Source organism: Gymnogyps californianus, chromosome 2 (genome assembly GCF_018139145.2).
Source record: "Gymnogyps californianus isolate 813 chromosome 2, ASM1813914v2, whole genome shotgun sequence".
Lineage (NCBI taxonomy): Eukaryota > Metazoa > Chordata > Aves > Accipitriformes > Cathartidae > Gymnogyps > Gymnogyps californianus.
In genome coordinates, this window is record NC_059472.1 from 9,723,532 (window position 1) to 9,735,997 (window position 12,466).

Genomic DNA, 12,466 nt, shown 5'->3' on the forward strand with positions numbered 1-12,466 from the left:
CTTTCCCTTCCTCTCTGAAAATGTCTTCCAGCAGAGACTGAATAGAAACGTGAGGACTCTTTAATCATGCAAATTGTAAGGTACAGAAGACTATAAAAAAAGTTGCAATTTTCTACTCTGTGATTTGCTGCTGCTCTTTTGCACATGACCTCCACACATTTGCGCTGTTCTTCCGTGCCACAGTATCTAAATCTGTGAAATGGGAATAATAATATCTAACTAGTTTAAAGAGGAGTTACATGGCAAAGATCTTTATATGAAGGGGGCAGTGACCTGTCACTCATTCCTGGATAACTGAATGTCTTTTTTAACTGCTGGACTGAAGCAAAGTGATGTGAAAGGCCTGTGAAGAGGGACACGACTTGGTCCATAGAACGTTAGCATCAACTGTAGGAAAAGAAAGGATGGACCTGATCCACACTAGAGTCCATCTCTCAGTGTCTAATTTGTGGAAGGGTCCTTGTTCAGCATCCTCACCAGCCTGTCAGTCTGGTGTGGTGTACGAGAAGCTTGGAACAGCAAAGGACAGCTGGTGCCCATAGAGGGAAGAATTTTCTGTCCTTTGAGTGTTTCAGTACCAGAGAATTGACTGGTGGCTGGAGTGCTTCGTAAAAATATATAGAGACACACACACACTCACACGCATACACACTTATGCGTTATTTTTCTTGTAGTGTTCCTCCATAGCATGACATACATCATACAGAATAGTGACATGAGCTGTATATGCACTTTCAATTGTGATCCTGACAAGAGCTCTTCACGTGCTACGGTATTAATAGAGGAGGATTGCCGCAGAGGTATATTAATTAACCTCTGTTTTTATGGGTCATTGCCAGATCTTATGTGCAGTCAAGAACGTTTAACTACTTCATGAGTAGCATGAAGGTTAAGATATCAAATGTGCTGGGCACATTTTTCTTGGCTTAGTGAACACGTGCCAAGTGAACTATGTTTTATTTTAAATAAATGTTCTAGAGCCATTGCTTGATACCTTCTTAAGTGAACACAAACAGGAATGTAAGCTTTTCCTGTTGTGAAAAAAAGTACATTCTCCATTTTAGCCATATGTCTATGAAGAAATGGCCTTTTTTTATGTTCTCTTATCACAGATTTCAGAAAGAGTTTAAAAATAACCAGGATTTCTGTTTGTTTTCTTCCTTTTATCTTCTTTTCTTTTTGAATTTGTATTCCTATTTGTCTTCCTACGAGGATAAGGTAGGAAATAACATATTTCTTTTTACAGTGAAAAGATTTTGTGCTATTGTGAAAGTACCTTCACAGGAACTCATCGAACGCTTTAATCATATGGCTCCCTGAAAGACTGATCTGATTTATTCAAAGGGTGGATTTATTATATGGTCATATTGAGCAATGCATCTTAATAGTGAAGGAATAAGAGAATATATAGCCTAAGTAAGGACCTTCTATTATAGGAGGCTGAAGGACAAAAAATATCAAAAATATTTCCAGTTCCTGGAATATCAGTCAGCAGCTCTTCCCAAACATTCCATCTTAAGATGCCGTGGGACATTTGCTTGAGAGTGGAGCTACCATAGGTCTAGACATTCCTGTGAAAACCTGGGTTTGCAGGAGTGTAAAGGACTTCCTGAGGGACTGGTTTTCTTCTTGTTATCACAAGCACCACATCCAGTGTTTACACATCAGAAGAAGAGTGGAGGATAGCAGAATCCCCAGGTGGGAAGTGTGGAAGAAAGTCAAGAAAATGCAGATGTGCTACAATTAGTACCACCCTGTATGGGGAAACAGAAGGTCTGAGCTGGGCTTTTTACCATAATAAAGGATGAGCTCACTGCATGATAGTTTACTGCCCGCTCTATATCAGCTATCACTGCCTCGCATCATTTTTTTTCTCTCCCTCCTGAAGGCAGCCCTTGATTTAGTAAAGGTTTGTAGAACAGGTGGATTAAAGATTAGTAGAGTCTCAGTTCTCTCATCTTCCGTGTTAGCATGTTATGCAGGCAGGAGCCCAGGAGAAAGCTGCCACCTCAGAGTGGAGCATTACACACCTCCACTCCAGCAGAAGCTATTAGCAGCATGTGTTTTGGCTTCTTAAGTAAATGTACAGTTCACCTCAGCTGGAGCTGCCATCTAGGTAAATGAAGGTGGTTATCCACAATGTGTTTTCATCGTAGCTGAGGTTTATTTACTAACTACTGACTAAGACTGCTCAGAGCAGGAATTCTTCATGATCTTCACTGTAAGAGTTGTAAGTTAGAGACGATATCTCCTCCTACAAATGCTGGGGAGGGGTTCCTTCATTTTTTCAGATGTTTCATATATGGCTACATTTCATCCACAGCATCTAATCCTGCTGGCATCAAAACGAGCATTTTCATGATTGTTTTGCCTTTCTCTCTCATTCCTCTTTGCTCTGTCTTGTTCTCTCTGAACAACTTTTTCCCCTCAAGAAGGGACATACACCACAGCCTGGATAATATTAGTTGATGTTATATCCACCTAATATCAAGTTGCCTCACAACAACCTTAAAATCAGTTTCTCTGGCAGAAAACAGAAAGTGTATGTAACGTGTTTAATCTTCCACAAGAAAACTGATAGTACAGGGAGGAACTGAAGCCAGGACTCCTGAGCGCTACGTACTTTGGTACTTGTGAAAAGTGGCCCAGTCTTCGTCCTTAAATATCGTCTCACTGGAGCGTGCTAAAACAACCATGGGAGTAAGAAACTGCAGCCAGAAAGAAAGCTAAGCAGTGCCGAGCTAAATGCCAAGATACCATTATGGTGATAGGAGAACCTGAAAGTTCAGAATCAAACCCCTTCCCTTTTGTAAGATTTAGTATTTCAATGCCAAGAAGCGTTGTATTGCCTGTGGAGTGCATTTTCACTTGTATTTACTCTATGGTACTCAGTAGGGATGGTGCTCTCCTTACAGCTGGTACAAGAATTAACCATATTCTTCTAAACCAACCTAAAATTGCCTTTTATCCTCGTATTTCTCCTGTGACCAAAATAGATCCTTAGGAGACCAAAACTCTTCTGAGGTCTGAGAAGTGAGGTACAAACAGAAGAAAAGACTGCTCCTAATGTGAGGAAGAAGTAAGAAATATGCATAGAAAACGCAAATGCTCTATAAGTTAGGGTCTTCAGCCCAAGTTAAGGCAATAGGAATGAAAGAAAATGGCCATTGCCAAGAAGTGATAGCAAGAATGAATTTTTCACTGACTGTCTAGAACAGGACGCAAAGCAAGACCAGGCTGACTTACCTGACCAAAAAAAATCAGAAATTAATGTTAAGATTTGGATCAAGCCCACCTAGAAATGGTCCTAAACAAAGCACACCTACTTACCATGTTTGTGATAACTTAGCTTCATACTAGTAATTAGATTTTATAAGATGGGCTCTGTCCTGCACCAGGGCTCCTCTGGAATTGAGCTTATGTCCCACTTTGCAGCTCCTTCTCGGTTAAGAATTCGACAATAGTGGTAATGAAGCGTTTGTTTCCTTACAGTTTAAAAGCTTGAGCAAGGCTTAGCCCTAAAGAGCTGCAATCTATTAGAATTTCTGAACATCTTAAAACTTATAAGGCTATTTCCAGGACTCATGCTTTTTCTCATCAAATATTTATGTGACATTATTTTGAATTACTTATTTTATTCCATATTCTTATTTTCAGTAAAGAGATTTTGAAATCTTTGGACATTTTCTTTTCTGAAACTTATTTCTTGGTATCTTTTTGCTCCCACTTCATGTCTAGGTTCAACACTGATCTCAATTCCCAAACTTGCAAAGGGCCTTTCTTAAAGTGTGATGGGAGGAGCGGAGTGGGATGGAGAAAGGGTTTCTGGAAATAGCTGCCTTTCCTAAGTATGCAAGGGAAGAGTTGATCTGGAAACCACCTCCACCCCTTATATGGCTTGGTACTATATAAGTGCTTTCTCCGCAGTAGTATCGCTAAACTGTTTTGAAAATACAGGAAGAGATTCACACTGCACTGTATTTCCTCCACAGGCATTGCCTGGGAGGACTTTCTTCATCAGTGTCTTCCACCTCTTTATAGTCTCCATATGTGCCTGATTTGGAAGTTCACATCTGGCTTTCCCTAGACCTATCCGATTCCCCAAAATGTCATCTGAAATTTGATGATAAGTAGCTTACAGAACTGACATTCTCTTCTTTAGTTCAATAAGATTTCACTCTTTGCAATCCTGTAAAGCAAAAGCTGGTTAATAATTTGGAGCCAGTCCAGTGAAAAACTGCTAGCTTTGCCTCAGAGTGATTTGGAGTGATATATTCCAATACTGGACAAATCTGGTTAATCTAGAAAAGAAAGACTGAGGGCAAGATACAGAAAGATTGTTACAGAGAAGAAAGCAATCAATGATTATCCATACCCACTTTGAAAGGATAAAAAGAAAGCTTAATTTGCAGAGAAACAGATTTGGGTGGGATACTTGCAAAATCTGCCAAAGCTGTCAAATTGATGAGCCACTGAAACAGGGACGTTGTAAAATCCCTCAGGGAATGATCTAGGGCTTTAATGAAGGAATTCAATAATATTTCGAGGGCTTGCCTGGCCCTACTTAAATGTGGTTAGTCATATTATGACAGGGGCTGGAAAACAGCACTTTTGTGTAGATGTATATATATACTTATACACTAATACTATACGTATATGTACACTAATATGCACTGATGTACTGTATATACACACTAATAATAAACTAATATACACTGATACTCTACTAATATACATTAATAATACACATTATTAATAAACATGTGCATGTATATAATTTTCAACTTGTCTCAAATATTTACTTTTCCTGAGTGTTCCTGAGACACAGACAAAGCTCATTAGAAATGCTGAATATGTTCTCCAGTCTTCCTAGTAGAAAAGGCCAGTTTGAACGGCTTTATTTAAATTCATTTGCGAACTTCATGAAGTTCAACAAGGCCAAGTGCAAGCTCCTGCACCTGGGTCAGGGCAATCCCAAGGACAAATACAGGCTGGGCGATGAGCGGTTTGAAAGCAGCCCTGCAGAGAAGGACTTGGGGGTATTAGTGGATGAAAAACTGAATATGAGCCAGCAATGTGCGCTCGCAGCCCAGAAAGCCAATCACATCCTGGGCTGTATCAAAAGAAGCATGGCCAGCAGGTCGAGGGAGGTGATTCTGCCCCTCTACTCCGCTCTCATGAGACCCCACCCAGAGTACTGTGTTCAGCTCTGGGGCCCTCAGCATATGAAGGACATGGACCTGTCAGAGCAAGTCCAGAGGAGGGCCATGAAGATGATCAGAGGGGCTGGAGAACCTCCCCTATGAGGACAGGCTGAGAGAGTTGAGGTTGTTTAGCCTGGAGAAGAGAAGGCTCCAGGGAGACCTTACAGCGGGCTACCAGTACTTAAAGGGGGCCTACAGGAAAGCTGGAGAGGGACTCTTTATCAGGGAGTGTAGTGATAGAATGAGGGGTAACGTTTTAAACTGAAAGAAGGTAGATTTAGGTTAGATGTGAGGAAGAAGTTCTTCACTATGAGGGTGGTAAGACACTGGAAAAGGTTGCCCAGAGAAGTTGTGGGTGCCCCCTCCCTGGAAGTGTTCAAGGCCAGGTTGGATGGGGCTTTGAGCAACCTGATCTAGTGGAAGGTGTCCCTGCCCATGGCAGGGGGGTTGGAACTAGATGATCTTTAAGGTCCCTTCCAACCCAAACCATTCTATGATTCTTCCTTATCTAAATCAGTCTGTCAAGAGACATGCTAGTCCTGAGTCCTGGATGCACAATCTGCAAATGCCAGCTCAGGGAGCTCATGCACCTTCCTCCAGTAGCAGAGCACATGACTGGACTTACTGCACATGAGCAGAAGAGTCAACCCTTCTCAGAAGGACTGTATGACACATCTACGTGTGTGGAAAGAGCTAAGGGACTCGAATTACAAGTGTAACTAAAGAACTGATTTTCATAATTGTGGTCTAGCACCAGAGATGTGTGTGTGTGCTCACACAGTAGACTTACATCACCAGTTCTCAGTGTGATCCAGCAGCTTCTTGGCTAGTTGTCTGTATACATGAGATAGATAACAGACTGGTTGGACACAATGGACTAACGTGAAACCACTCTGAAAGCAGGAGATTGACTGAACCTTCACAATTAAACATTGACAGACTCTTACAGGACCTGGGAATTTTGGGCAGTTCTAGAAATTCCCAGATGCAACTCCTGCTTTGTTTAGTCCCATTTATATGTTTAAGTGTATTAATTAATATTCTGGGTGGAGTGTCTCATCCAGGACCTTTTCTAGGTGATTCCTGCTGCTGAAGTGATTAAATTGTGCATCGATAAGACATTTGTAAATACCCAATAGAAACTGTCCTTGCAGAAATGGTCTATGGAACTAGTCTTTTGTAGGTAGTTTAGATATTTAAGAAATGTTTAGTATGTGGTTAAAATGTACCAATAGTGATGAATTATGTAGGACTGGGGTTGTCACATGAGATCATGGGCCAGCCAGGTTATAAGAACTGAGCAGAACAGTCATGTGAGGAGTCTCTGCTGACCTAGCTAAAGACACTGCTATGAGGACCCTTGCAATGGAGACTCCCACCACCACCAGCAACTAACTGTCCATTTTGGGAGATCTGAGACTGTATGTGAGCATCACTATGCAAACATCCCAATAAATTAGTTTTTTCTTTCTCAACAGGCACTCTGCCATGAATGTCCATACAATGAATGAGTGAAAGCCTATCATCTGCTACCTTAGGGCCAAAAAGATGGCCAGGAGCAGGCTGTCATCTGCAGAACAACTCATTCTCCCCACTCCCACATGTCTTTGGGTGTGGGAGAAGGCTATATATTCCATGAACTGTTTTGGTGGCTGCTATTGTACAGCCCTTACTGTATGATGTGAACAAATGTGAATCTATTATGGGACAGGGAGGTCGTACAAGGCCTTTGGGAAAAAGAACAGTCAGCTCTGGGTCATCAGAACAACTCAGTCCACAATCTGTCCTGGGGGGATCTTCAAAAAAGAGGTGAAGTGGGCCACAAGCCAAATGAGTCATCCTGGAAACCTACTTCACTGACACATATAAATGCTTATTTCTGTAATTACATGTAGAGTTTTCAAGGAACTTTGAAACCCAGTCTCATTTGTCAAAATGATGTAAGCACTTCAATGCCACAGACTGTTGAGAAGACTCTGAGATTCCCAAGTCACTTTGAAACTTAGTTCTTGTCAACTGTTGTAACCCTATTAACATACAAACTAGTCTATGGCTAAATCTTTCCCATAAAACATTTCTTAGGTGTGCATTAGTTTATATTATCCCTGTCTTTAATCTCTGACAATACAACTAAGCTTTGTCTAAATGCTGTCCTTTTCACTAAGTGGAGTCAGGTTCCTCTGCATATTTTTTGCTTTATTTTTTCTCCAGCTTTATTATTAATTATACAGTTTATGAATGCTAAACACACAGTCTGTAAGTTCTGATAAACAAGCAACAATAAAAATCTGATCTTATTTGTCGCTGAGGACTTTCAAATTCGTCTGGCCTATATTTGTTAATCAAGCTACCACTGCCTGAAATACAGTGCTTGATACGTTCATAAGTGATGTTTAGTGAAAAGCTTGTAATGCAGGTAATAAGTAGGATGGATCTTTAAATAATCAACAAGTAAGCTTAAAACATTAGAGGGAAGAATGTCTAGGAAGGGAAGGAGAGAGAAGGATCCATATTCTAGACTCAGGCTGGTAATGTGAATTATCACAAATGGTCTGAGCTAGAATTTTTAGAGGGGAGGATCACACCTTAAATTGCCAGTTATCCAGCTCTTTAAATAGGGCAGAGCTCAATCAGTTTCCTGTGAAGTTCTAATTCAAACTGATACTGACACTTTTGTTTCCTCTTTGTTTTAGGAACGGCTGGTACTCTCTGTCTTACCACGGTTTGTAGTCCTGGAAATGATAAATGATATGACCAATGTAGAAGATGAACATTTGCAACATCAGTTTCATAAGATCTACATTCATCGTTATGAGAATGTCAGGTGCGTGGAGGAGCCTCTCCTTAATGTTTAAGGTCTCAGATGTCGCCAAGTGTCTCTTGTTTGAGAGTTTCCCTTCCATTGCTTCATTAATTCTGTCCTGGTTTCAGCTGGGATAGAGTTAATTTTCTTCTTAGTAGCTGGTACAGTGCTGTGTTTTGGATTTAGTGTGAGAATGATGTTGATAACACTCTGATGTTTTAGGTGTTGCTAAGTAGCGCTTATCCTAAACTAAGGTTTTTTCAGTTTCCCATGCTCTGCCAGCAAGCAGGTGTGCAAGAAGCTGGGAGGGAGCAGAGCCAGGACAGCTGACCCGAACTAGCCAAAGGGGTATTCCATACCATAGAACGTCATGCCCAGTATATAAACAGGGGGGAGCTGGCCAGGAGGGGTGGATTGCTGCGTGGGCATCGGTCAGTGGGTGGTCAGCAATTGCATTGTGCAATTGTATTTTCTCAGGTTTTATTTCTCTCTCTTTTTTTTTTTTGTTATATTCCTTTTCTTTACTATTATTGTTATATTTTATTATTATTATTTTTAGTATTATATTTTATTTTACTTTATTTATTAAACTGCTCTTAACTCATGAGTTTCTCTTTTTTTCCCTGATCCTCCTCCCCATCCCACTGGGAGGGGGGAGGGATGAGTGGCTGCATGGTGCTTAGTTGCTGGCTGGGGTTAAACCACAACAAATTCATAAATTAGAAAATCAGAGTACCCTTGTTAATCCCTGAGCAGATAAGCACTTTGATGCCTTCTTTTATTCATCAGGATGGCTAGATGCCTTTGCCATGGCAAGACCCATTTGAACTGAACACTGGGCCTGGACCGTTTGTGTATTTTTTCACTTTAATTAAGTGGTCAGGGTTGTGCAGAAAGGGGAGCTCTATCTGCACATGGACACATATTCTGCCACAACCTTCTCTTTTACCCCACACACTGAGAAATGAGATGGAGACTTGTAAGATGCTCTCAAAGATGTAGATATGTCATGTGGCTCTTCTGTTTAGTAGCCATTTTTATTCAATCATTCTTATTATCATTTTCCTACTTCCATTTCCCTTTTTTATTACCCTCTCTAAATTTTGTCTCTTCTGAAATTAGTTAGCGGGAAGGTGACAGTTATCCTATGAGCTGCTACTCAAGGTAATAAGTCCTAATTGTACATTTACACCAGAATGATCAGCTTCCACTCCGTGATGTTACAGAATCTCTGATTTTATTGTGGTTCCCCACCATCAGAATATTTAGCTAAGCCAATAACATTTTCCATAAGTTTGTCCCACATTGAGCAGCCATCACTGAAGGAAGTGAAAAATAAGCAGTCTTGGATATGATGGGAGATGGTTTGCTAGGAAAGCATGTACTTTGCCTTTTGATGAAACCCAAATATAACTTTGTCTGGACAAGTTCAATAAACATAATTTGAACTTCTGCAAAAGAGTAAATTGATTATCTGCTTCTTCCGTGGCCTTGCAGTAGCTCAGACATATTATTTTATTAAATCTGGTGGAAAGTATCAAGGACCCTTACGAAAGGTTTGAATTGCACTAAATTAAAATGTCTTCCATTACCCTTTTTCATTCTCAGAGTAAGTTGCTGTAGAAGAATCAAAATAGGGAGAAGATGGCCCTTCCTTTTGAATGGAAAAGAGTTGTAGTCAGGGGTGAAAAGTCAAAACATAATTTATGCTTGAAAGAGATTTAAAATGAAGATTCTGTGTACTTTAGATACTGGTTGGTTCCTATGCATGCTGCCAAGGACCAGATCTTTTCAAAAGAGGGTTTCACATTATTTTTTCCTAAATGTTGAGCACTGAACACTACCTAAACCAATGCTATATGAACCCCTAAAATTAGTAGCCAGTTAGAGTTTTTTGTTGTTTTGATAATGAAAACTGTAGAAATCAGTTGTTTGAAAATCTTATTCTTATCAATTTAGGCTATTATTAATATTCGTTCCTCTTCAAGTAGTCTCCTACTTCACCTTTTAATTTTGTTTTTTCTCACTGGTAAAAATCTTACCCAGTTTGTGAGCCTCTTACTTAATCCTCACCCAAACCCTTACCAGCCCATATATTTGAAGATGAGTTGAATTATCATTAGTCATATTTTATTGTTCACTTGATCATTACTATATTTATTATTGGCTACATTTGTGATTCTTAAACACTGTCAATTTGTGATCTTGTTCAACACAAATGAAAGATCTTCGGCTACTCAGGTTGTAACACTAGTTATTAGTTGACTTTGAAGTGCTAACGAGGTTCATTTGGGTTAATTCCAGTCAATGTCAGCATGATATGTGTCTTTTTGAATATAACTACTTTTTAAAGTAGACAATACTTTCTGTTCTTCAACTGCGAAGTACTGAGCTATTACATGCTCTCATCTGGGTGACAGCTTGCACGCCACAGACTTTGTGTGTGTGTTTCTCTATATTCACATGTGCTCATTGTAGGCATAGGGAACAGCCAAAGTTGCATGGCTAGAAAATTCACTGGCTGCTGAAATATAGGTTAGAGCTCTGTTTGCAACTAGCTTGTTGACTAAGATCCTACCATAACTTCAGGCACCCAATTTGATGCACCTAAATTCAAAGTATGATCACACTGGGCTCCCTGTGAAGTCAATGGAAAGAACAAGGAATCATCCAAATAAAGATTCATAGCTTAAATAGAGGGTACTATACTTCTAATAGAGGGTACTATACTTCTAACTCAGGTAATTCTGAGTCTCTAAAATCAGATGCAATAAAGCTGGCCTGAACCTGGTATATATCAAGACTGTCAAGAATCTGTCGTCTTAGGATTTGAGTCTTGTATGGCACATAGACAAGTAAAGCCTGAAAATCACACTAAAAATTGAAATCGCTGAAGTCAAACCCACTGTAAAAAGCAGCTATATATAAACCCACCCTCAAAGAACACTGTCAGATACTAACAGACAGCTGGGTGCCAAGTCTATCTGTTTATACAGCCCTCTATATTATGGGTGCACTGTGCTCGTCTTCTCACTGATAAATTGGGACAACTGTGCTTATTAAGGCTTAACTATATCTTCCTGAATGATTTGAAAATCCAAAATTGCATGACATACTTTTTTGGCGAAACCCTTTCTCATACTTGGTAGTATTTCTTTAGTCCCTTCAATATTTATATGCAGTATTGCAGAATCTCCAAAAGTCTAGAGCAACAGTAGCATGACTTTAAAATGATCCTTCACTAGTAAATTACTAGAAGGTAACTTAGGACATTCAGTTATCAAAGGAAATAGACTGCAATATTAATATCTCTTCTTTTTTTAGCATTCTTTTTGCAGATGTTAAAGGATTCACCAACCTCTCCACAACTCTGTCAGCCCAGGAGTTGGTCCGAATGCTGAATGAACTCTTTGCCAGATTTGATCGACTAGCACACGTGAGTTAAACACCGTTTATTTGCAAAAAGATATGAAGTCAACTCTGTATTTGGGAGCTTTGGGAAATACTTTCTGATCACTTTGAACAATATTCATCCATATTTTCCCCATTGGGATTTTATACAGCCATTGAGGTTGGAAGACACTGACAAGTTTTATCAAAAGTGATGAGTTCTGATAGCAAGTGAAAGCTCAGATAGTCATCAGATTTTCGTGCTTCTGTAGTGCTAGACCAAGACAGGTATGAAAGCAGATCACCTGCCACAGTTTCTAAGGAAGTTTTATAGTTCTGGTCCTTGCTGGAAAATGAATTTTTTTTAAGACCATATCTTTATTTTGACTTTTCTTCTAAGAACTGAGGAAGGTTAAAAGACTTATTCATTTAAAGGTCATATAATCAGCCAACACAGTCATTGCAATGGTTAGTTACTAACAGGTTTTACAATCTTTAGGTTGGATTCTATCTAACTCAACAATGAAATTAATTAAACACAGTAGAGGAATTTATTACATTAGGCAAATTAGTTGCTACTTAATTAGTACTGATTAGAAATAAAGCGAAGCACAGAAATACAAGCAGAACACATGCTCAATTTTGCTAGGCTTGCATTTTCTTTTCTTTTTTATGTTTCTTTGGTCAAAGTTTTGTTTCATGTGAATATCTTTAGGTGTCAACATCTGAGCTGGCTAATAAGGCTGCTAGCGCAGGCAATGAAGTACATTTAATGGAGTTTAGCTTATAATTTATCCAATCAAATCTAGGCACCTACTATGGGAAAACAGGAATTACATTCATGAATATCATTGACCATGCCCTCCATTTACTATAAAGGGAGCCTGGAGTGACTTGCTCAGATGTACACATCTACATCCCTCATTGATTTTTATACATTTCTGGTTCAGGGGTATGGGGTATTTGTGCATGTATTGCACAGGCGTCAGTAAGACCCTTGATGTTGTCTCTTAGCTTGCAAATTAAAGTCAAGAAAGGCAAGACTTCTGTAATTATTCAAAGCTCTTTT

The 12,466-nt window shown here is 39.5% G+C and overlaps 1 protein-coding gene across 1 annotated transcript in view; it reads left to right on the plus strand.

Annotated features, from left to right (window-relative positions):
• Nucleotides 1–12,466, plus strand: part of ADCY8 (adenylate cyclase 8) — a 132,667-nt gene that overhangs the window by 43,912 nt on the left and 76,289 nt on the right. Inside the window, 2 exon segments of the mRNA XM_050892925.1 lie at nucleotides 7,898–8,028; nucleotides 11,332–11,443. Of these exon segments, the coding sequence (XP_050748882.1) occupies nucleotides 7,898–8,028; nucleotides 11,332–11,443 (243 nt within the window).